This window comes from Eschrichtius robustus, chromosome 5 (genome assembly GCF_028021215.1).
Source record: "Eschrichtius robustus isolate mEscRob2 chromosome 5, mEscRob2.pri, whole genome shotgun sequence".
Classification (NCBI taxonomy): domain Eukaryota; kingdom Metazoa; phylum Chordata; class Mammalia; order Artiodactyla; family Eschrichtiidae; genus Eschrichtius; species Eschrichtius robustus.
The window spans coordinates 32672975-32698427 of NC_090828.1; the positions used below are offsets into that span (position 1 = coordinate 32672975).

A 25453-nucleotide genomic window follows, 5' to 3' on the forward strand; every position below is an offset into this window, starting at 1 on the left:
AATATAACCCTGGACTTTTTACATTGTTTTTATTTCCCCCCAAGTATTTTGACATTTCTTTGAGTACAGTATCATTTCCAGTTCACTTCAGATTTTTTTATGGCCAGAACAAAGGTGTTCTCTTTTTTTAAGGGAACAAAATATTTTTTTCCCTTCAAATAACAACCGAATATATTGAACACATTTACTAAAGACCGTTACATTTATTCACGTTTGTACTGAAGTCTTCATACCAACATTTGACTTTCAGGGGAAACATAAAGCACATCTTATTTTTAGCTAGATGTACTAAGTCTTAGTTTCCTATGTTTTGTAGTTTGGTATGGTGTTTTCTAACTTTAAAAATCCCTCATTTTTTATATCACCTTTGACTCTTTTAAAAAGTGTTCTTTTTGTAATACTGTGTGATTACAGAAACCTCGCAATAATTATTTTATTAGGCTTTAGTCAATCAGTAATCAATTTCAACTTGCTATTTTGTTTAAAAAATGTATTTGCATTGCTCTTACTACCTATGATATCTTTAAATATTTCACAGCAGTTTCCAGAGAAATAAAAATTTAATTATTAACACTTTTCTCTCAGAACGCACATACACAACCCCCAAAACCAAACCATAAGTTAGAAGTTTATTAATATGTATAAACATGTGTTCTAATAATACTTCCCTATAACTATTCTTAGAGAATTAGAAAGGTTTGAGTTCATAGATGTAGTGTCACCATACACAGAAAATGTTTGTATGATAGTTTTTAGAATATTTCCATGGCCATAGTTAAAGATCCATAACTATCATTTAATCATATTTGGCACAGTGATTCAAATATAATATGTAGTCATTCAGTACTTGGTGAATGAATAAAAGAAAAGAAAACAAGGGACTACTAAGAGCCCAAAATAAGATGGTGGAAACAAACTATTACAAATGTAAATCATTCAATTAAACAACAGAGATTATTAGAAAGGATGAATGAACAAAATGCAACTGTTTGCTGTTTACAAAAGACCTTTTACCTAAAGACACAGAAAGATTCAAAGTAAAAGGAATGTGGAAAGACACTAACCAAAAGAAAGATAATATTAACTATGTTATTATCAGGCAAAATAAACTTTAAGCAAAGTGCATTACTAGAGATAAAGAGAACCATACATCTTCATCAGGAAGATATAATCATTCTAAATTTTATCTAATAATAGCATTAAAATGTATAAAGCAAAAGTTGACAGAACTACCAGGAGAAATTCACAAGTCTACCTTCATAGTAGAAACTTTTCACCTAAGAATCTTTTCAGTGATCAATATAATCAAGCAGACAAAAATGAATATAGATGTATTTAGAACACTAATAACAGGAAAATATACATTCTTTACAGGCAGAAATGGAGTATTTCCAAAAATTGATTCTGGTATGAGGTTATAAGCAGCTCTCAAGAAATTTCAAAAAATCATTATCTCTAGAATATGTTCTTTGAACATGTGTTCAATATATAGGACAAGTTCTCTGGTTCCTAATTTGGAAATTAGAAAATACATCTCTGTTTAAATTTAAACAAAACTCATAGATGAAAGAAGAACTCATCTTGGAAATTTTTTGAATGACAAGAAATGAATGCTGTTAGAAGCACTTAATACCAGAATTTATGAAATGCAACTAACATGTTGGGGTTTTTTTAAGGGTGGGATGGGCAAAGGCTGAAGAAGACCTAGATTCTAGTCCTGATCCTTCCACGTAGCAGCTGTGTGACCTTGCTGAAGTCACTTAACACCACGAGGGCATGTTTCCTTATTTGAAAATAGAGGGAAGACTAGATAATCTTTCAGGGGTGTCAGTTAAGGGTTTTGCTGTGAATTACTTCGCAAGGTTTCTTGTCTTTTATGCAGTTCTGATGAATAGTAACAAAATGCTGATACTTTATTTTGGGACAGAGAGAATCTTTGAAGACCATGAAAACTTGGTTGAAAATCTTCTTAATTGGACAAGAGATAGCCAAAACAAGCTTATATTTATGGAGCGTATAGAAAAATATGCACTTTTCAAAAACCCACAGGTGAGACTATAGCTTACAGAGGTCAGGATTCTTAAATGTTCATATTATATAATTCTCTGACTGCTAAGTTAATAGAGTTAAAAGATTGGTAACCACCCAGTTGGAGCATTGTGGATGCAAAACCCCATGGGAGCATTCACTACTGCCAAGGTGGCAAGTCTGCTGGGGCCCAGGTGTCAGGCCTCAAAGAAGTTGCCAGTTTTGCAGAGCCAGATGGGATGAGCCTTTGGGGAAGCAGGATTACCTCCAGGGGGTTACCAGGTTTCTGTTCTCTCTAATTCAGAGCCGTTTTGAACCCAGCTGTTTATTTGGTGAGTTCCTTATCCCTCAAAGGAAAGTACTTGCATATTTAAGTTTCTCTACTTTTGTCATTTATCCAGTTGACACTTTGATTTATTTTAAATTATTTTTTTGAAAACCCAGTAACCTTGATTATAAATGGTTCCACATTCTAATATATGTTACCTTTATCTATTTAGTATCTTTGCTTATTCCAAAATAATACTTGAGTTAATCCTTCCTAATACCCAAATATTTTATAAAAATCAATAGGTGAGAGAAAACAACCCCACTATAAAAAGTAGTAATGAGAAAAATAGTAGCAGTGTTAAAGTTATTGAATAGTTATCCTTCAGGCAGCTTAATCATGACACATCTTTACTGGGTATTTTTAGTGAAGAATACACATTTGGGAATACCAACAGATCTTTTTATGGATGACTGTGAAAAAATGTTTCATAAGGCTAATAATTAGAATTCAGATTTTAGTTGAGTCAAGCAAATGAGATCACGGCAGTCTCAGAGAATTTGGGATTTAGATTAAATTTTCTCCATCTGGATCAGTTAAACTCAGCATATTTTAAGGTAATTTGCCTTACTTGTTGTACTTAATAATTTGTAAACCTTTAAGGTCCTGTAAGTGTAGCTTTCATTAGATACACAAAAACATATTTGCTAGCTGTTGCATGTAATATCACCTCAGGATTTGGGGGAGGGCAGTTTATGGAATAATCCAAGATAACATGGATAAGGTAGGGAGGAGGCCGGTGTTAAGCATTTCCGTGAAGGTCCCACGACCAGGTTGCTTTTCAAAGGGGTGTTCCCCTCACTCTGTGTCTCTAGAAGAAATCATATACATACCTGTGCCAAGGGAATAGTAGAGTGGGTTTATCCTTTAACTTTCATCTATTCATTTTTCCAGAATTATCTTCTGGGAAAAAAGGAAACAGCTGAGATGGCAGATAGAAACAAAGAAGTGCTGTTGGAGGTATGACTTCCTTCCCTCCTTCCCCTTTTCCTGCACATTATAATATTCAAATATTAAGCACCTTTTTTGAAGTCCAGAATGTCAGTGCTCTATATTTATAATTACAATCATAAATAGGGAAGCCTATTTTCTTCCATAGCCTGTTGGAGAGAGTTCAGCTGTGTGAACATTAGAACACCGAAGAACCTTGTAAAACTTATTATTTTGCCAAGCAGTATATACTAGTGGGCTAAAAGGAGTTATGAGCTTTTAGTAGCTGATAAGTGGGAGAAAAGGCTGGTCAATGAAGGATGTGATTGTACTGTTTTATCTGCTTACCCAGAGAGAAATTTGAGTATAGTTAGCTATTTACAAAATATTTCAAACCTTGGCCTGAAATAACTCAAATAATTTTAAAAATCATAATGATTCTTTTTAAAAAATATATACATCTCTTTATTTTGAAGAGTAATAAAACAAATTCAAACATAATTGAATTTTTGGCTTTTGCTGATTTTAGAGAACTAAGGTCAAAGACATTAGTATGTTTGAAAATCTGAATAAACTCTTATTTAGCAACAAGGCTATTAGGAAGATGAAGATCAGCACTAAGCTTTTCATAGGGATGCTAGTAGCTATAATTAAGAAAAATACTCTTCATAATTCCTAATTTTTTTTTTGTTTTGGGGAGAGAGAAATTAATTCACCTTCATGTGTTCAAGTTTAGTGAGGCTTTCTACTTTTCCTTTACTAAATACATGATTGATTTTTTAAATTAAATTTTTGTCTAAGTATAGACATTAGAATCCAGAATTTTGAGTTTGTTTATATTCCTTTCAACCTAGTATTAAATATTCTTTGTTTTAGAATCATATACATTGACAGTTTTTAAATTGTGAAAGTAATCATTCATTTAGCATGTTGCTTTCTTTTAAAATATATTCCTATTTAACGTACAGCTAATCTAAATGTGTTGTTAATTTGGAGAAAAATAAAGTCTAATGTTTATGTTAGCTCTGACACTTTGATTAAATTTAGTGTAACTATGCTGTTTACAAATGCATTTAAGTACTTTTATATGCAACTCAGTTGACATTTCACCTTAGTTTCCTCAAAACAATGTTAGGTAAAAGTTCTTAGGGATTGCCATAGTCGTTCCAGAGTAAAGCCATGTAATGTTTAGAATAGAAAGTTCTAATTGAGGTAAAATTAGCAGCATGGTTTTTATACAGAGGCATTTTGGTTTAATCACAGTGTCATGCATTTCACAGGGGTAAACACAACTTTGTTCTGAGAATTCAAGGGTCATGTCTTTCCAAATCATCTTCTTATTTTAGGAGTGTTTTTGTGGAAGTTCTGTAACTGTACCAGAAATTGAGGGAGTCCTTTGGTTGAAAGATGATGGCAAGAAGTCCTGGAAAAAGCGTTATTTTCTCTTGCGAGCATCTGGTATCTACTATGTCCCTAAAGGAAAAGCAAAGGTGCGTCCCTTCTACTGACTTTTAGCTTCCTTATTACGCTAATTGATTTTAATTTGTAGTGAGCATGCTAATAAGGTGATCCAGGCTCTGATTTGTTTCAGCTCCTGTAGGACACACAGAACATTGCTTTGTTTATTGATCTATTATAAGAAAGATGAAACCTGAAAATGTTCACTCTCTGCTCATTAGTTGGGCCCATCTCGATTCTCCTGGCAAATTTGAAATCATGGTTTTATTTCTTATTTTTGGAGCTTCTGCCAGAGTCATTTTTGCTTGTTATTGTTTGGGGAGAATACCTTTCTAGGATTACAGGCGTTTCAGCCTTGCTTAAGTAATGTGCTTCTGCTAAGGGCCCCCATGGTAGCTGTCACTTCTGTGCTTACTGGGGGCCCAGCACTGCAGAAGCTCTTTACAGGGTCATCTCATCCAGTGTTTACCACCATCCTGAGAGGTACATGTTGTCGCCCCTGTTTAACTGGCGAGGAACCCTGACTTGAGAATTGCTGTACTTGAGATATGCACTACAGGCACTGAGCTACATGATATCTCTTGTTCTTTCCAGAGAGCTCTATCATACTATATTGTATTTAATATAAATACTATACTATACTATATTTAAAGTCTCTTTAAAGTACCATCCTTTCCAAGCAAGTCAGTGTTCCTTATGAATGGCAAGACAGTAAGTGAAACGGACTGCCTTTTTGTTGCATCATGGATTTAAAGAAGAAGCATCTGCAGAGAATCTCACTGTCTTGTCTTCTGCAAAACAGCAATAATTTCTACTTGGCAAAGTTTGATTCTCAGTTAGAAGCTGTTACTAGTGATATCTGCTTGTTTACACATTACTGTTAATTCAGTCTTTCGGGTGTTTTTTTCGCAGGTGTCTCGGGATCTGGTGTGCTTTCTCCAGCTGGATCACGTCAATGTTTACTATGGACAGGATTATCGGAATAAATACAAAGCACCTACAGACTACTGTCTGGTGCTCAAGGTAAACATATATCTCTTTTCAGGAATTTTAATTGCTGTTAGACATTGAGGGGGTTATTGGACATCTTAAAATAGTTTGGATCTCCATCAAGTGTCCTATTTTTGCTTTTTTCTGTATAGGTTTTTAAAGGAATGATGAAGGGAATTCCCTGGTGGTCCAGTGGTTAGGACTCGGCGCTTTCAGCTCCCGGAGCCTGGGTTCAATCCTTAGACGGGGAACTAAGATCCCACAAGCTGTGCAGCGTGGCCAATAAATAAATGAAGGAAGGAAGGAAGGAAGGAAGGAAAGCCTGTGCTTATCCCACAGCTGACCCTAGTTAGAGTGATGATACTAGGAAATGGATACTGAATTGGAAGCTTTGAGTCATAATATATAAAATGGATTAGATTATAAATTTGAGACTCTCATTTAATAGCTGGCTTAGTTTAGGAAAACTTAGATCAGAGCCAAATGTGGGGGGAAGGGTTCTTTTCCTGTCCTAACTCGGCAGAACCAACAGAGCCCGAGTTCAAAGTAGACTGGTTCTCATCTGGTCCAGAAATAATTCTCATCTCCCTTTTCTCCTGAACCATGGCTCTGATAGCCCACGCATGTATTATGATCCATCTAAGCTGTTTTTAGTGATTTTTTTTCCCCTATATCCAAACTTTTGAGTTTCTCATACTCATCATATCTGTACTTTTGAGAACTGACATTTTTAGTGATCTATTGGAACATTAGGAAAAGGTAACATTAAAAAGTTCAGGATAATTATGGAGATGATTACGTTTTTCTCATTGGTCCATCTCAGTAGCCCCGTGGTAACTACTTAGGTCTACATGTTTATATCATCATTTGGTTTTGCTTTTGTCTGAGAATTGTCAGTTAGGTTTGAAGAGGTGGTATTTGTTTAGGGTTTTGGGGTAGAGTTTTGATTGCTTTGATAAAGTTAGGTGTATTATAATGGTAGCCCTTTATGAAGTGATCGTTTTTGGAGAATACCCTATATCATTTAGTTACAGTAGCAAATAATTTTTTAAAAGTCAGTATAAAGTAGCTTAATCCAGCAGTTTTCAAAATGAGGTCTAGGGTCCCCTGGAGTCCCTGAGACCCTGTAAAGGGACCTGTGATGTCAATGTTATTCTTCTAATAATGCTAAGATGTTTTTTGCCTTTTACACTCTCATTCTCTCACAAGTGTATAATGGAGTTTTCTAAATGGTTACATGACATGTGATGATATCTTTGCTCCCCTGGGTAGTGGAATGTGTATTTGTGTACTCTTACATTTAACTTTTTCTCAGCTTTAATTTCTTATAAGGTAAATATCAATATAAATAAAAGTTATTTGGGGGTCTCATAACATGGAGACAGTAAGAATTGGTTATTTCAGTGGCTCAAAGTTGTCAATGAGAACCTACATTCTTTCCATCTTTCGCGTATGGAACTTAATAAGCTGCGTATCAGCTTATTCTCAGACCGACTTACCTCAGTCACAAATGGCCACTGCCATTTGACCCTACAAAACCCAGCAGAGGAAGAGGGACTATTTTTCCCTGTATTTGTCTTTTTTTAAGAGGAAAGAAATATTTCCCAGGAGTTCTTCTAACAGCCCTCCCTTTGAGGGCCGTTGGCCTGGAGTACATGCTCACTCTTACACCAATCACTGGCAGGGAACAAAGCCACCATTTTTGGTTTACACTAGTCAGAATTTGCTCTCTGAGGTGAGGGGTAGACGTCCAAACAAATTGGGGTTCTATCAGAAAAGAGGTAGAGAGGAGGCGATAGCTGTGGGGAAGGCAATCAATAGTGTCTGTTAGGGCCAGAAGTAAGTAGGACCACTGACTAGTAGTTTAATCCTTTTTGCAGCTCATAGAATTCTTAGGTTAAGAATATTTTTGTTCTAAGGGTTTTCTTGTTTGTTTTTATAATAATGATTTGTATGCTTCATATTTGCTTTTAGTAAAGTACGTTAAGCTAAATTTATGTATTTATATTGCCTACCTATTTATATCTAGAAATATTTAATGTATTGAACTAAAAAAAACCACCATACCACTGGGTGCAAATAATAGTAAAAATAATGGCCACCATTTACGGAAGAACTCCAGGGTGGAAGGTGCTGCACTAGAAGCACTGGGCATGTCCTTCTCACAAGTCTGGTCTAGAGTCCCCATTTTCCAGATGTGGAAACTGAGGTTTAAGGGATCAATTTGCCTGAGACGACTCAACTATTAGTATTTAAGACATGTCTTTCTTTCCTGTTAAGTCTACACTAGATTTTGCCTATGTAAGTGTTTTATTCTTGAGCATATGAGTTCTGACAAACAAACCAAAAAATGCTGCCGCACAGGGTCTACACAAATGCAAATGTAAATATTTGTAGGGCCTGATCCCTTTCATCAGCTCTGAGCTTTAATGACTGAGTCTGAGTCCTTCCAGTGACATGCAGGATACAGGAAATATATACACACTTGTAGGAAGTAATAAAACACACCATTTGGTAATTAGTTTTTTAAGATAATAAAAATAAGGGAAGAGCTTATTCATGAAATTTGACAATGTAGAAATAAGATATATGTTGATGTATTATCTGAAAGAGGTACACACTTGGGACACATATGTATGCATGTATAATTAAGTATCTTAAAGGAAACCTGTTTTTTAAAAAAATGTATACCACAACAATTGTTGGAATAGAGCTCAGCTTAGCCAGGTCTAAATTTTCATCCCTTGAGAAATGAGGCAAAGTAATTTAATATGTTAGGTGGGAAGGAAAAAAATGGTTAGGATTTAGGGATGGAGTATGAACATGAACTTCTCAAAAACTTATTAATAGAAGGATGTTATACATGATAATCATGGAAGTAACAGGGGAGAGTGTTATAGTCTTATTTTGTAGCTTCTTGCATATTAGTTGAGAGAATTGATTTTCAGGCCTATATTGTTTCCAAAGTAAAAAATGGGTTGTATATATTCAGTAGTTTCTTTTGGCACTTGGACTAAGATTTTAGAGTATCACTTTTAGTTACAGGTTAGTTACAGGTTAGGAATGATCTGTCTCAGTCTAATTTTTGGCAGGAAGGGTTTTTTTCTAGTGGGCTGTGGCCCAGTGGAGTTAAAATACCCTGAGTCTGTTCTAGCACTTGCATTTTGTAGCCAAGGTCAAGTCACTCACCTCCTATCCAAGACTCAACTGAAAAGTACATTGGGCTGTGAAGACTAAATCTGATGATGCAGTTGAAAAGCTGCTTATTGCCCAGAGGGCACATGCTGTGGGTAGAGGGGCCTGCAGAGCAGTGCTCAGTCCACAGCAGGGAGCAGCACCGCAACAGGTGTGAGCACCCATTGCATCCCAGCTGCTGTGCCCTGTGCTGCTTCCCCCACCCAGGTGTTCACCTCCAGAGAAGCACTGGAAGCTTTACCAAAGACTCTCTCATATGGAGTCTTCTGATTCCATGAGTTTAGTTCATTCAAAGTGAAATAAACACTCTCCTCCCTTTTCATAGTCTTATATTGATAGACTAAAACTTCCACTGACTTTGTTAAGCTTGGTAGACTTTGTTTCTTTGAAATGTAGAAGGGGTACTTTGGAGTTTCCCATGATGTGAAGGTTTTTTTGTTTTTTGTTTGTTTGTTTGTTTGTTTGTTTTCTAACTGAAACATCTTGACCTAAAATTTAACACAAGTTTCTTTCCTGTTTATTTTGTAAAAATACTTAGGGCCGTTTTATTTGGCCCTATGGATGTTTAAGAGGTGTAAATTATTTGGCCATTATTCCAAAGACCTGTAATTTGTCAGGATATGTTTAAGCTTTGATAGAGTTTGTTTATTTCTTAGTTCTCCAGGGGACTTAGTTGGACTTTGCCTTTAATCTTGCAGCACCCACAGATCCAGAAGAAATCTCAGTACATCAAATACCTTTGTTGTGATGACGTGAGGACCCTGCACCAGTGGGTCAATGGTATCCGCATCGCAAAGGTAGGTGTTCTTTTGGTTTGATAATGGAATGATGGGTGTTTAATGATATGGTTTTGGTTGTCATGATAATTATCCTGTTTGTTTCATGTTCATGATTTTGCCAGTGTCTAGTTTTCTCAGGCCTAAGTTTCATGTTTTAAATGTCTTTTTTTCTTGGTGATGGGGATAAGCTTTTAACACTTGGTATCCAAGGAATAATACTGCTGGTAAAAGCTTACGTAGCATCAAAGTGATTTATTTGGGCTTTGGAGAATGCACTGTATGATTCTTACATAGCAGAGTTTAGCCTAAACAAAAGAAATTTTTGGAAAATTAAACTACCTTGGGGTTGGGGGAAGAATGAATAGGTGGAGCATGGAGGATTTTTAGGGTGGTGAAAATACTCATGCTCTGTCGGATACAATGGTGGGTACGTGTCCTATACATTTGTCCAAACCCGTAGAATGTAAACACCAAGAGTGAACCTAAGGCGACCTATGGACTTTGAGTGATTATTACATGTCCACGTAGGTTCACTGATTGAAACAAATGTACCACTCTAGTGGGGGATATTGATAATGGGAGAAACTATGCGTGTTTAGGGGCTGTGCACGTATGTGGGAAATCTCTGTACCTTTCTCTCAGTTTTGCTGTGAACCTAAAACTGCTCTTAAAAAAGAAAGTCTGAAAAAAGTTTTTTTAAAGGACATCTTAAAGATGATTATACATAATGCTTGAAAGGGTATTTATTCAGTTACTTTTAAGTTAATGTAACTAAAAATAAAATTTATTATAGACATAAAATCAAAGTTGCTTTAAAAGTAACTGAAAAAAAATCTTTATATTGTTAATGAACATAATCAGAATCAAGTGTTGACTTCTTGCTGCAAAAAAATCTTTATATTGTTAATGAACATAATCAGAATCAAGTGTTGACTTCTTGCTGCCTCTCTCAAAATGAGGACAAATAAGAGTGGATTATAATTTACTGGTATGAAAAGAATGTTTGAAGTATTATAGGTATTTTAATACAGACTATGAGTCCGTAAACAGAAATGTGTCCCCTTTTCCTATCCCACGCATCCATACCATACCCAGTAAAGTACAGATGTCATCATTTACTGCCTTCTGTTTAGTACGGGAAGCAGCTCTACATGAACTATCAAGAGGCCTTGAAGAGGACAGAATCGGCTTATGATTGGACTTCCTTATCCAGCTCCAGCATTAAATCAGGATCCAGTTCTTCCAGCATCCCAGGTAGTTTAAAATGTCCAAAGAGCTCTTTACTACCAACAGGAAGGCGTCTCTATAGAGACTGATAGAAGACCTGGTTATCTCAGAGTGATTTTTTAAAACTAGAGCCATGCCTGATTTCTAAATTATAATCAATAGGTGCATGTGCTTTTATTCATTTATTTTTTTAATTTTTAGAGGGGATAATATCATGGGCTAGTTCACAAATGTGTTTGAAATGGAAAACCGGTAAAGTGGTAAAGCCAGGAGTTTTGTTATATATTTATGAAGTTTATTTGAAACTCGATCATATTGCTGAAAACAACTGTTGTTGCATAATTGGGGGTAGAAAGTTGCTTGGAGAAGAGTACTCCGAATCATGATGAAACTGCCCTCCTTCCCCACAGGTTTCCTGACATTTCAGCAGAGTGGAAACAACTGGAATTAGTTCAGTATCACAGTTAAGGAAGCTATTTAAGTCATCAAACTTTGTAAAGTTTTCAGAGGAAATAGTGATACTCAAAAGGGGCTTATTTTCGGATTCCCCCATCCTTTAAACAAGGATGCTGTGATCACATCTTAAGAAAAATGCTTCTTTCCCTTCAAAAGTTCCGTAAATGATATCTGTGTCATCTAAAATCATAGTTTTTTTCTTTGTTCTAACAGCCCATGTTATGAAATAATTACTTTAAGAAGTATTTGATTTAAAAGCTGTATGACTAGATCTCATCCCTAAATAAGTAAATAAAAACACATCGAGAATGTGTATATACATGGGCTAGTGTACACACATATATTCTCTATTCTGTCCACTGAGAGGGCTAGAAGCAGTGACACCGCCGTAGCAGTGAGAACACTAAGAACCTAGACCTTGGTTTCTCAGTGCCATTTTCCAAAACAGAGGAGCCAGGGCTCTGGAGTGGCTGATTCTAGGGCTGTGGCAGAGAATATGTAAGATGAGCCTGGAGCATCGTGTGACAAAGGAAGTACTCAAAAAAACACAGCGATGGGAGTCTGTAAAAGGGACCCAGGACCCACCCTGAGAGAGTGCTCAGCGGCCAAAGCTGGAACAATTTGAGCAAGAAAATAACATAGTATAGGACTGTAATCCAAATTATAAAATAAATAGCCATCAGTCCATGGGGATATAAATAAATTATTGAATTAAATAAATAAATGGAGAAGAAGAGACAAATCTCCTGTACAGATTTCTAAATAGATTTATACAGATGCTCTGCCCTCAAGGAGGTGGCACTCCCCTCTTGTTAAGTGTGGGCTGTGAAAAGTGACTTGCTTCCAAAGAGCACGGAGTGGGGAGGTGTACCCTTATATCGGAGAAAGCTGACAAACCATACGTCGGCCAGGTGATCAAGGTAATAAGCCATACTGATAGCATGTGCCCTTGATGCAGTGTGATGAGACTGGCGTTTTCCCTCTCTTGGTCTTCCTCCCCAAATCCCTTAACCTCAGAGAAAAAGCATCAGACAGATCAAAATTGAGAAACACGCTACAAAATACCTGACCAGTACTCCTCAAAACTGTCAAGGTCATCAAAAACAAGGAGAGTCTGAGAAACTGTCATGGGAGACATGACAACTATCTGTAATATGGTAACCTGGATGGGATCCTGGATCAGAAAATGGACATTACGGAAAAACTAGTGAAATCCAAATAAAGTTTGGAGTTTAGTTAGTTTTTTGTTTTTTTTAAGTATCATTTTATATTCTTTTTTTTTTTTTTTTTTAATTTATTTATTTTTTGGCTGCGTCGGGTCTCAGTTGTGGCGTGCAGAATCTTTTGTTGCGGCACATGGGCTTCTCTCTAGTTGTGGCGCATGGGCTTAGTTGCCCCGTGGCATGTGGGATCTTAGTTCCCTGACCAGGGATCGAACTGGCATCCCCTGCATTGCAAGATGGATTCTTAACCACTGGACCACGAGGGAAGTCCCAGAGTTAGTTAATATTAACATGTGAGTGTAGGTTCATTATTCGTGACACATGGACCAGAGTATTGTAACATGTTAATAATGAGGTAAACTGGGTGCTAGGTATGTAGGAACTGTGCTAGTTTTGCAACTTTTCTGCAAATCTAAATCTATTCTAAAATAAAATGTTTATTAAATTGGGGGGGGAGAAACCTTTGTGGCAATGGATTAGGAAAGGCAAGGTAAGAAGAGCATGTCACAAGTAGGATTGTAGAAAATGGAATTAAGGGAAAGATGGAGGGAAAAAAAGATGTATACTATTTCTAAAAAACTTACATAGCACTTAACAATTCAAGTGCTTCCACGTGTTACTTTATGAAGTGGTATGGTGCCTTTTCCCACTCCAGCATCATCTGTTTGTATACATCGTGTTAAGTATTAGGTAGACTTTTTCAGGTAAACTGTAAAATCATACATATTCATGCTGAAGAGAGCTCAAGAAGTCACGTTCCAGCCTCTTGTCTTATAGGCTGTTGTCCTAGATATTAGATAGGGATGAAGAAAATAGAGTAGGTTTTATCCTATATTGCTTCTATTTTTACCCTGAGGATACTGTCTTAACTTTATCTAAAGGAGTTTGTGGCTGTTATCTTTGCAGTACTTTGATGAACTTGGCTGGACTTGGTTAATACTGCAATCTAATAATACCCACGTCTCACAGAGTGACTGGATGGGACTAGCTTTAACATTTGAGTCTCCACCAGATGCCAGACATTGGGCTGGGTGCTTCTGCAAGGTTATCTCACCTGACTTCGAGTCCAGTGAAATAATCTTTCCAGTTCCCTCACCCTGGATGTCAGTCAAATTACACTGTATCCTCAGCCATTCCCAGGTCCCTTGAAGATATCTTCATGCCCTTCAGGAAGCCAGGCTATGACACAGCTGCTGTCTTGTGATGTCCATACCTGAATCCCTAGGAAACACACTTCTTACTGGGTATCAGATTCTCAGTATCGTTCATTACTGGGATAAAGGAAGTGTAATCATCATGTATAGATCTGAATTCATAAGTGAGAAATCTCTGAGATGGCCTGGAGCAGGGGTATATAAAAAGATTGATTCTCAGTGTAATGAAGATATGACTGAACAAAAAGATTCACTACTCTATTCATGGTTCATTAATTCTCCTTTTTAAATTTATTTATTTATTTATTTTTGGCTGCGTTGGGTCTTCATTGCTGCCCGTGGACTTTCTCTAGTTGCGGCGAGCAGGGGCTACTCTTGGTTGCAGTGCGCGGGCTTCTCATTGCAGTGGCTTCTCTTGCGGAGCGCAGGCTCAGTAGTTGTGGCGCACAGGCTTAGTTGCTCTGCCGCATGTGGGATCTTCCCGGACCAGGGCTCGAACCCATGTCCCCTGCGTTGGCAGACGGCTTCTTAACCAACACACCACCAGGGAAGCCCTCATTAATTGTCTTATTTGCTAGAAGTTCTTACAAGACAGGCTGTTAGGATACCAATAACGTTACTTGAACCTTTTATTGCAATTATCAGTTTTTTGTGGTGAACTATTTAAAAAAGAATGGAGATTTCCTACTTGCCCTAGGACGAGAGAAGTTTTCTAGTGGAAAACACGGGCTGTGTTTGTGTGAAATAAGTCAGGTAAAAGTAACTTGCTGCCGTTCTGCATCGCATCTGATCTTGAGTGAAAGTTATCCAAACATACATATTCATACGTCACAATACTGACTTATTTAATCTGATTTTTGAAAATCTGTTTCAAACAGAGTCTCAGTCCAATCACTCCAATCAGTCTGATAGTGGAGTGTCTGATACCCAGCCGGCAGGACACGTCCGTTCCCAGAGCATCGTGAGCTCCATCTTCTCCGAGGCCTGGAAGCGAGGCACGCAGCTGGAAGAGTCTAGCAAGGTAACACGCTCGGGTCAGGGTCGAGGGGAAATCTGTAGTGTTCCAGGGCTGTAGCTTGTTGTTCCTTTATTAGGAATCTTTCTTGGCCTTATTTCAGTATTCTTCCTTTGCTTCTCCTCGGAAATGGACATTTGTGAATTGGCTCTGATGATCTAAGATCTCCAAAAACAACACCAAAAAACCTAGCAGTTTTATCAGTGGCTCAGGATTTTCAGAAATAACACTTTCCCCTCTTAATCAGTTTTGGATGGAGCAACAACACCCTCCAGTGCCAGTGCCTTAATTTTGTTCCAAAAAAGCTGCTAAGTGTTGATTATTTCTTTATTCGTTATTAATTTAGTTTATTCAGACTCATTCCTCTGTCTTCCTTTCTTTTACGCTTTTTGGCATTTCTCTGCACACTGATGAATTTTCTCAAATTATAGCTTATGTGGAAGACTAAATTCCAACTAATCCCCTTAAAAGTTAGGATCCCTGAGCCTTGCATAGGAGGTTGTTCATTGACCCTGAAGGACGCAAGTATAATTATTGCAAGACTGTTTAGAAAAATAGAGAGGTTCTTTAGCCGGGTTGAAAGATACCGTATCAAACTGCCTCTGAAGTCCTGTGGGCGACCGGGTCCCAGCAGCGCTCACCTCTCCGCAGGCGAGGGCACACACCATCGCCAGGAGCCAGTAGGACACCCGGCCTGGCCATTTTGTTTTCACCCAGCAATCATTTTGATTTTTCATCGTTGTCATTCTTGTCTGAATCACTTACATCAGTACGTTCATCAGTGAGAATTAAGTGGCTATTTCCCCTCAGTTTATTCCTTTATTTGTATATGTGGTTGATCCGCCGGACATGGAGAGGGTGGAGGGAGGCGTATGTAGCCCAACGGGGTGGAACACTTTCTCTTAGAAAAATAAATATTTGAGAATTGGTTCTAATGACCTAAATTCTCAAGACACTGGCAGTTTAACTCCCTTATCAGAGGCTCCCTTATCAGAAGTATTAAGAAATACTTCTTTTTCCTTCCCGGACTTAATCAATTTGAGTGGAACAGCGCTGTTTGGTGCTGGTAGTCCATGTATGTCGTAGAGAAGCCGGGTTTACACAACTCAAGATACCTAAGGAAAAGTCCTTTACCTTACTAAGCTTTTAACGGTGTTATCCATGTGCATTTTAAATTGTAGAACTACCCAGTTGTTACGAGAAAGGCCAAGGAAAGCAAAGGTCCACATGGTCTGTGACGAAGCAGTGTAGTCCGTCACGGCACGTAGTGTCAGAAAGGCCACAAACCCTGCCATGCAGCAGTGACAGTGTGTCTGAGTCTTGACCCCCTGTGTGTTTCTTGTCCTGTTACCTCAGTCTCAGGTGCCAGATGAGAAGGCCAGCACAGCTAAGGTCTACTACACCCCTGCAGCAACCAAGACAGGGTCAAGTTAAGGTCGGGGGCCGTTCTTTGGAAACACATTAACCTGGGTGACTCCTGTAACCAGATCTTGCAGACTAATGCTTTTATTTTGATGTGCAATTATTAAAGGAACATGTGAATGTCCTGAGGGGCATTAGAACTCAGCCCCTTAATGAGCCTTTTAGTCTACTAACCTAAGCATTCTTGACACTAATTAGATGTCACTCAGAATTGGAAACAAATGGTTTATCTTGGAACCTCATAGTTTGTTCAAAGAGCCTAAAAGATGTACCCAAAGTTATTAAGCCAAGAGTTCTTCCTCTGCTCTTTCAGAAGTACTTGAACCACATTCATGCTTGAGTAGCTCCATGAAATAAATGACCAGATGTGGTAATTTGGGCAGTGCCAAGAGGGGCCCACATGGGCTGGTCAGCAAGTTGTGGGCAAACTTTAGCTCCTATTTCTTGGTACATTTCCTTTACTCTAGCCTTCCAAAGTTTCCTCTCATTTTCTTCTGGCTTTTTCTGTATGATATTTTTATGATCTTTTGCTGTAATGTTTATGAAGCATTTCTTTATGTATTTTCCAGTAAAACAAATGTAAAGAATACCCCCCCTTTACCTGCATTGCTGGACTTCTGTGCATGTTGGATGCAAGTGTCTCACACGAACACGAGTGTGTGTGTCGAGCTCATTCATTCCTGTGTGACTGTGCACGCCTGCTGAACATTCTCATGCTCTCACGTGTCTGCTCACTAGCTTCAAAAAGCCATCCTCATTCTTCGGGAGGCCCTCCACCAGCACTCCTAAACCCAGTTATGGCATCTGCTTGATGTGGATGCGGTCCTGGACGGAAAGGTGAACTCCAGCCATCACATCTCCCTTTGCCAGAGTCCGGGGGGTGGGGGGGGGGGGCGGTGGGGGTGCGGTTCCGTGCTCAAAGGCCCTCTAACTCGGGGCAGGGTGTGTGTGAAAGCCAGAGGCAGAAATCAGAGGGCCCAGCACCATCCAGACAGCTCGTGCAGCAGGCAGTTTTCCCCAGGTTGTTTAGGCAGTCTGGCTGTTTGAGAAGATCGTTGGGTAAACACATTTTCTCCCCACCCTTGTTGCCCAGGGAGTTAGATTTTAGCCTTCCCGACATTGTCCATCTTTATGATCACCAGCTGCTGCATCCTTTCATGCATGTCTCTGATTCCTTGCTTTTTAGTTTGACAGTCAAAGCTTACCTCTGTAACTGCTGTGTTTGTTGTGTTTTCTCTCTCCCAACCTCCCTTTTATCCTCCTTTTAGGCCAGAACGGAGTCTGTGAATCGAGCCTACACTTCTCTCATGCCCCCTTTGTCCCCGCAGCCTAAGCCGCTCACCCCCTGCTCTGCCTCACAGCCCTCGCCGCCCCTGCCACCGCCGCCCCCGCCCCCGCCGCCGCCGCCACCCCCGCCGCCGCCCCCGCCCCCGCCCCTGCCCAGCCAGTCGGCCCCTTCTGCGGGCTCGGCAGCCGCGATGTTTGTCAAGTACAGCACAATAACCAGGCTGCAGAACGCCTCTCAGCATGCGGGAGCCCTGTTTAAGCCTCCCCCGCCAGCAGGGATGCAGCCTCCCTCCTCGACCTCACAGGCAGGGAAGCCTCAGATCCTGGTGCCGCCCGGCGGAGCCGTGCCCCCGCCGCCGCCCCCGCCGCCTCCCCCCACCCCCGGCTCGGCAATGGCGCAGCTGAAGCCCGCCCCCTGCGCCCAGGCCCTGCCGCAGTTCAGCCCGCCCCCGCCCCCGCCCCCGCCCCCGCCCCCGCTGAAGATTCATCACGTGCAGCACGGCGCTCCAGCAGCCCCTCCGGCGCCGCCCCCACCTCTTCCCATCCCTGCACCCCTCCCTCCCCAGGCCCCCCCCAAACCCCCTGTGACCGTGCCGCCCGCCATGCCACAGGCTCTGTCACCTACACCTACTCCTCCCGTCCCCCCAGTGAAAAAGCAGCCGGCGCTTCCTGTGTCTCACGTTCCACCCTCTCCCCCTGCTCCTCCTGGCCCGGTCCCCCCGCCCACGCTACCCAAGCAGCAGAGCTTCTGTGTGAGGCCCCCTCCCTCTCCGCTGTCTCCGGCGCCCTCCGTGGTGAAGCAGATAGCCAGCCAGTTCCCCCCGCCTCCAGCCGTCCCCCCCGCGGAGGCGGCGCCCTTGAAGCCCGCCTCAGCCGCAGCAAACGTCGCCCCTCAGTCCCCGCCTGCTGTGAAAGCAAAGCCCAAGTGGCAGCCCGGCTCTACCCCTGTCCCTCCTCCGGACTTCCCTCCTCCTCCCCCCGAGAGCAGCCTGGTGTTTCCTCCACCTCCGCCTCCGCCTCCGCCTCCGCCTCCGCCTGCCGCACCCACTGCTGCTCCTGCCCCTGACAAAAGCGGATCTCCGGGCAAAAAGACCAGTAAGACGTCCAGTCCGGGGGTAAAGAAACCTCCCCCGACCCCGCAGCGCAATTCCAGCATTAAGTCCGGCAGCTGTGCAGAGCACCCTGAGCCCAAGAGACCCTCAGTAGACAGTCTAGTCAGCAAGTTCGCAGCGCCGGAACCCTCGGCATCTCCCGGCAAGGAGACGCCGCCACCTCCCGCAGCGCCCCCCAAACCTGGAAAACTCAGTCTTCCCGGAGTTCTCCAGCAAGGGGGCGTGTCGGCAAAAGCATCTGTTCTGAGTGGGCGCGGCAAGGACTCCGTGGTAGAATTCCCTTCTCCTCCGTCGGATTCTGACTTTCCACCCCCTCCGCCGGAAATAGAGCTTCCTCTGCCCCCCGTAGACATTCCAGCAGTGTTCTCGGGAAGCACGTCTCCAAAAGTGGCAGTGGTTAATCCGCAGCCACAGTCATGGGCCAAGACGTCGGTCAGGAAGGCCCCTCCGCCCACGCGGCCCAGACGGAACGACAGCACCCGCCTCACGCAAGCCGAGACCTCCGAGCAGCCGCCAATGGCCACAGTCGTGCCACAAGTGCCCACCTCTCCCAAGACCAGCCTTACTGTCCAGCCTGGATTCCTGGCTGACCTCAACAGGACACTGCAGCGCAAGTCCATCACGCGGCATGGCTCGCTCTCCTCGTCGCGCGTGTCCAGAGCGGAACCCACGGCCACCATGGATGATATGGCATTGCCCCCGCCACCCCCCGAGCTGCTCTCTGAGCAACAGAAAGCCCGGTATGGAGGCAGTCATATATCAGGCTATGCAACGTTGCGGAGAGGGCCGCCTCCCGCTCCCCCCAAAAGAGACCAGAATACCAAGCTCTCAAGAGATTGGTAGCTACCGTAGGACTTTATTTCCGTGGGATCTGTAATCCGTTCTACAGTCCGCTCACCTGATCATCTACGAATTCAGGCGTTCAGAGCCTCTTGGTATGATGTTGCTGTTGTTATTCAGGTAGTGTTCAGCTATATGTGTGTGTACGTGTGCAGGTACACACATAGCTATACATAGGTAGTGTGTGTGTATGTATATATATGTATACATATATGTATATGTATATATATAGCTGAAAGTGATTCTATTTATTCTTTTTCTCTCCTAATCTGAAAATGGGCTTTGTGTATTTTGGGTGGCAGCGGCATGGAAGGGGATGCCTGTCCCTTATGATTTCTATTATCTATCATGTGGATTGGACCAAAAACTTCTGACTTAATTAGAAGGTACTTTATAAATGTCCACGCGCGGCCTATCTGTGCATGTTGTATATTATATATTAAGGATAGATGTATAATGTGCTGCTTCTCAGTTTGAGAAGACAACCAGAATGTTTGGTGTATCTGTGGGGCTTTTGTGTTTGTTTTTTCCCCAGTTGGCTGAAGTTAGAACTGCTTGACTGACATTTCATTACTATACATAAAGGGGCACTTTTTAATCAGGAAAACCTCTCAGCTTCATAGAACGGGTAATAGTGCAGTGTGGGGAAATTTTCAGACACTTATCTGTACGTGGTCGGTCGTGCATAGAAAAAAGTAAATACATGGTGTAACTAAACCATTCTAGTTGCAAAACTGTTGCCACGATCCCACAGGAATCTAGGATGTGTTCTGTCACAGGTAAGCTCTTCGCCTGTAACACATGGATAATTTAGTACTATAATCCTGCATAGTTCTTTTTGTACTGTTGGGATCCTTTTCATGAGCTTGTGAAGCTTCAAGTTTGGCTTCATGATTCTTGCTTTGATTTATTGTAAGAGGATATCCAACACGATACCCTTGGAATGCTCTGTCCCAGTGTGTCTTTCGGTCACCAGTTACCTCCTTATAGTGTGTGCTGTAGGTAGATGCCGATACTAGGTATATCTGTAGACAATTGCTATATCAGGTATACTCAATCCTTTGTCCAGTCCAATATGTTGCATCATGATGAAAAACAAAATCACCTTCTGAAATGCGTCTTTTTTGGATATTGCTCTCTAGAAGGATGGATGATTAGAAAAGAGAACAAAACTGGCCCCTGTGCAGCTGTCATTAATCAGGTTTTTTGTGGCTAGTAATGTGAAATACAAAGAATTCATTTAAGTGTGGGGCTATCATAGAGGGAGGGGGGGAAATGAGTTTTTTGACAGTTTCACCCATAGCGACTGGAGCACACTAGGGTCCTTGCTTGTTGTAGCCTGGTTGTAGAGCTTTGTCCAGGTTACCAGGTGTTCTGACGGAAGTTGTATGGTCCAAGTACAGTAAGTGACATTACATATTATGCATATGCAGTCTGGTATAACAACATGGAATCATTGCTCTAAGGACACACTATAATTTCTGTATGCTTCACACTATACTTCTAGATGCTTTTTTTTCCCTGTGAATTTTCCTCGGTATATGAGAGAAATGTGTATTGGGTCATCAATTTGTGATGATAAATTGACCCGTCAGGTCAATCTCAGAGCTGCTCTTAAACCAGAGAATAAAAACTAGCCTCCCCAGCAGTGATGAATGAGCACGCCTTGTAATGAGAGCCTGTGCCTGTTGTGAATAGGGATCACCAGTGCAAACTGCAAAAATCTCTTGACACTATCCCATAAGGAAAAAGCGATGCCAGTACAGTGGGGCAGAGATAGTAAATAATTCAAGAATAAGCAGAGTTGTGCTATGGAAACAGGATTTCCCTGTAACCCATTCTCCAACAAAGTACTTCATCATAGAGAGTAAGAGGCACCCCCCAACTGTCACAGATGTCACAGTATACTCGTGTGTTTATAGAGCAATAAGAATATATACCATTGTGCATTTGTTACAGCCCTGCTTCTTTAAAAGATACTTTTTAGATCTTTTCAGTTCACAAAGTTTTGTGTGCTTGATATTGTTATGTTTATGAAGTGACCTTTAACACATCTGCGTTAAAATTTAAGCATGCACAGCAATTTGAAAAGCATTTGAGTAAGACTGCCAAGCTCTACTGTGACTCATGAGTGAAGTGATTTCCCATTGTCTTCTGCCTGCAGCTTTATATTCTAAGGATCGCCCTTATTTGTGGGATAAAGAGTTTCTAAGAGTAGGAATCCAATGATACAAATATTCATCACTAGGGTTTTTTTTGTGGTGGTGGTGGTGGTGTTTTTTTATATGAAGGTGGGCAACTTCAGCTCTCCTTGAGGGAAAAAAATCATGTGCCCTCGGTATTCATTGCCTCCCCATTTGAGCCCTAAGATCCAGCCTTTTTTTTTCAGTGGGGAATTTCCCGGGCCTTCTTGCTTGTGTCAGTCCGGATGGTAGCCATCCTGAACTGATGCTTCTGATGTATCGTTTTTCTGAAAGAGCAGACATCCCTTAGAACACTAGGGACACCAAGGAGAACAAGGCCAGAGGAGGAGCTGTATCATTTTTACCCCAGTCAGTGGCTTGTTGACTATTTGACAACAGGCTGTTTCCCTTTGTATTTCTCCAAAGACAGAAAAGGCTATTTAATCAGCATTTTTTTCTGTGTGTGTGAAACAACTGAATCAAAAAAAAAAAAAAAAAAAACAAAATGATACTTTAGATACACTTCTAGTGTTTTACTCCCTAGTGGTTTGTTTTTTTTTTTTTTTTTTTTTGAATTTGGATATTATTTGTTAGGATGTGGTTTCGTCGGGGTTCGGGGCTTCAGAGATTACTGTTATTTTTGTACTGTTCTTCTTCCCTGGTGTGTTCAAGGAAAAAACGTACTGCCAGATGACACTAGTACTGTGCCTTCTTTCACTGCCTCCTGCTCCGCAGCTCTAACTCAGTAAAGCTTCTTCAGGTCAAGGAAGAAGATCTTGGCAGCTGTCTGTCTTGGCTGTACCGAAAGATGAACAGCGTAGATGAACTCATCCTGCTGTGGAGGGCAGTGCAAACAGGTGCCCATTAGAGCTAGTGACTAGATTAATTCGTGACACCCTTAACTTCTACCACGTAATTTCAAAATTGGATCCAACCTATGCTTAAAGTTTTGGCACCAACTCTGAAGGGTAGCAAAGCCTGTTCTGGTTAGATTATTCTGTACTGAAGCTTTTACTACTCAAATGCATTTTTTTTTTTTTTTTTTCCTTAGCTGCTACAGAATTATACTCTTGGAAAAAGTAACTAACTACTACTGTAAAGGTTTACAGGTACCCACTTAACTGTAAATTGGATTTTTTTTTAATTTCTGGGGCTTTTTAAGATGATAAGACTGCTGACTTCAGAAGAGTTATAGGAAACAATTTTCATCAGAACGCCTCACAGAAATGTAGACACGCTAACGTTTCACAGTCCTCTGACATCAAGGTGCTCCTGCCCACTGACGGCATATCCTGCTAAGGAAGGGCTGTGAACTCTCTTGGAAGTCCCCTCTCCATGTAAGTAAGTTTACTTGCCACTGAAAGCAGTCCTGAGTTTATCAAGAAAGTTAATCTAAACAAAATTGGGGGATCATGAAGAATAATTCCAATAGAGTAACAACTCTGAGGTCAAGGTTATTAATAGCTGTGCATCCAATTAGAGTTTCATTAAGCTGCTATTCTGGGAGAATACAACTGCTAATAGGTTCATGTCAAGGATGTAAGGCTACGATTAGCCTGAAAAAAACTTCAGGTAATGGTAGGATTGGTTGGATTTGACTATCAGGCCACCAACAGAACCCTTTGTCACCTTTTTTCCCTCAGCTAAAAGCAGTTTTGTGTTACAAACACACAAGGTGATTTTAAACAAGCAAACTAACCTTTTCCTCGTTTTATATATTACCAAATTTTTTATACAGTTTTCACATAGTTATAACTTATCATCTCACAGATTTAAGTTCAGACCAATTAAAACTGTATGACCCTGTGTGATGATTGATTATAGGTGTAATGACTTGCTTTCAATAACACAGGCTTCATAATTTGGATTTATACACTTGATAAGAGGACGTCTCTTTCTAAAAAAAATCACCTTAGGTTGCAAGTACCTTTTGCCACTTGGAATTTTGTTTTATACACTTTACGTCATTGCATAAAGCAAGTTACTCCTAACCCTATAGGAATATGTGACCACTCACAAAGTTGAGATTTGATCCATGGAGAGATGCAAGTAGTGCAGAATTAAGTATCCCAATATCTTTTAAGATTTATTTTCATTTAAAAATTGAAGATCATTGTTAACCCCTTTACCAGACTCCCTCAAACTAAACAAGTGCTCGGTTCTTAATTGTGCCCTTGGAAGATCTATATGTAAAAGAAATCTGAAATTTAGCTGTAGTATAAACTTGCTAAGTAAAAATAAGCTAAACACAATATACTTGATAAACACTCAAAGGAAATAATCTCCAGTTGGTTTGCTCTTTGCTTGTTGAAGTAATAAACCATTTAGAAGAGGAAACATCTGCTATAACCCCCAGTGCCTTGAACTCTTTTGGAGGATTAGCATTAAAAAAAAAAAAAAAAAATCCAACAGGCAAACTTTGAGGTGCTAATGAAAGAGAAGGAAGGTGTGCGTTTGTTTCTAGTTTGTGCAGAAACAGGAAAAGTGGTCTCACAAGAGACGGGCTTCATCTACCTAAACGGGGTCTGGCTGCCTTCTACCAAAGACATTTAGAGAAGTGAGTCGAGTCAGGGTGATGGTGAATACTACATATTTAAAAGAAGATGGCCAAGTTCAGAAGTGAATGTTGATCATGGATGGCTGTTAATACCAAGCTCATCGTCTAAGCCTCAGCCTCTTCTTAGGCAGAACATGCTTGTGGCACTTCTTAAAAAAAAAAATCTGCATTTTGGAAACTGTCCATTTGTTAAGTTTATTGTAACCTAATACCAAAAACTGCCATTTTTCATGATTACCACCTCCTATATTTTTCTCTCTACCTGTAAATAATTCCTCCTAGAAAATAAGCATTAACTGGAATGTTTCAAATGATTTTGCTTAATTTTATTATCAGCCAGTAGTGAACTCCTTTTATAGAAATGTACATTTAAAATATTAGCTTGTGCTAAATGTCATAAGAACATTGTTTACTGTTTTAAAGAAAAATTGCACATTATATTTAACTGGGATTGCTCCCAGTTGCTGACATCTAAGCTGTGGGAGCTTTGCCATAAATAGATACAATGTAGGAATATACCTTATTAAAGCATGAAAAAGGCAAAAGGAACTGCATTAAAAGTACTGGATAGAAGACGTTATTCAGATGATTATGCACAGCTCAGTAAAGATGAAGTTAGTTTTTCTTTCAGCTTTGTAGCTATTATTTTCTTCTGCTTAAATGTACGCTCTCATTTAATTACGTGCCTTGCTCCCTGATTGTGCAAACCTATATATATATATAGATATATATAAGAGATATTATTCAGTACTACTGACCATGTTTTTGTTCTACTGCTGGATTAAGTTATTTTCCAAGTTACTCTTGCCAGTTACTGTCAGTCAGTAAACTATTGTAATGGCTTAGGACAGTAGTCACACAGTCAGTGTAATTTTTCAGCTACGTGTTTTCCTTATGTCAGCTTATCCAATCCTTAATAAAAATACATAGATTTCATTTAAACGTCAGAACTGTACTTGACTGTTTGTTTGTGGATCGGCACCACTAAGAACCTGGTTTTGCTGTTTATGTCAAGGTACCCAAAACAGAGAGGCTGCAACACGCACATAAAGTGTGAAGGTAAACAAACTGTAATTTGATGTGTTCAACTGTTTAGCCTTTAAGAAAATAACTTCTAAGATTTTTTTTCTTTAAACAAACAAAATACAACTAGGTACAAACTAGTACAAAAAGAGGTGCTTTTTGTTTCAAAGCCTTGTTACCACAATCATGTCTTGGACTGCCATGTCAAGGTATGTATAAATGTGGATTCGAATGTACTTACAAATC

At 40.4% G+C, this 25453-nt stretch overlaps 1 protein-coding gene across 5 annotated transcripts in view; it reads left to right on the top strand.

Moving 5' to 3' along the window:
- The window catches only part of RAPH1 (Ras association (RalGDS/AF-6) and pleckstrin homology domains 1), an 88739-nt gene extending 63616 nt beyond the window's left edge, over positions 1–25123 (top strand). For 4 of the 5 annotated variants that reach the window (XM_068544619.1, XM_068544616.1, XM_068544617.1 and 1 more), the window contains 8 exons: positions 1928–2049; positions 3251–3316; positions 4633–4776; positions 5657–5767; positions 9628–9726; positions 10842–10962; positions 14647–14789; positions 17474–25123. In XM_068544619.1, coding sequence (XP_068400720.1) covers positions 1928–2049; positions 3251–3316; positions 4633–4776; positions 5657–5767; positions 9628–9726; positions 10842–10962; positions 14647–14789; positions 17474–19447 — 2780 coding nt within the window. In that variant the 3' untranslated portion in view covers positions 19448–25123. The other variant, XM_068544620.1, reaches the window with a different exon arrangement.
- The last annotated feature ends 330 nt before the right edge of the window (positions 25124–25453 follow it).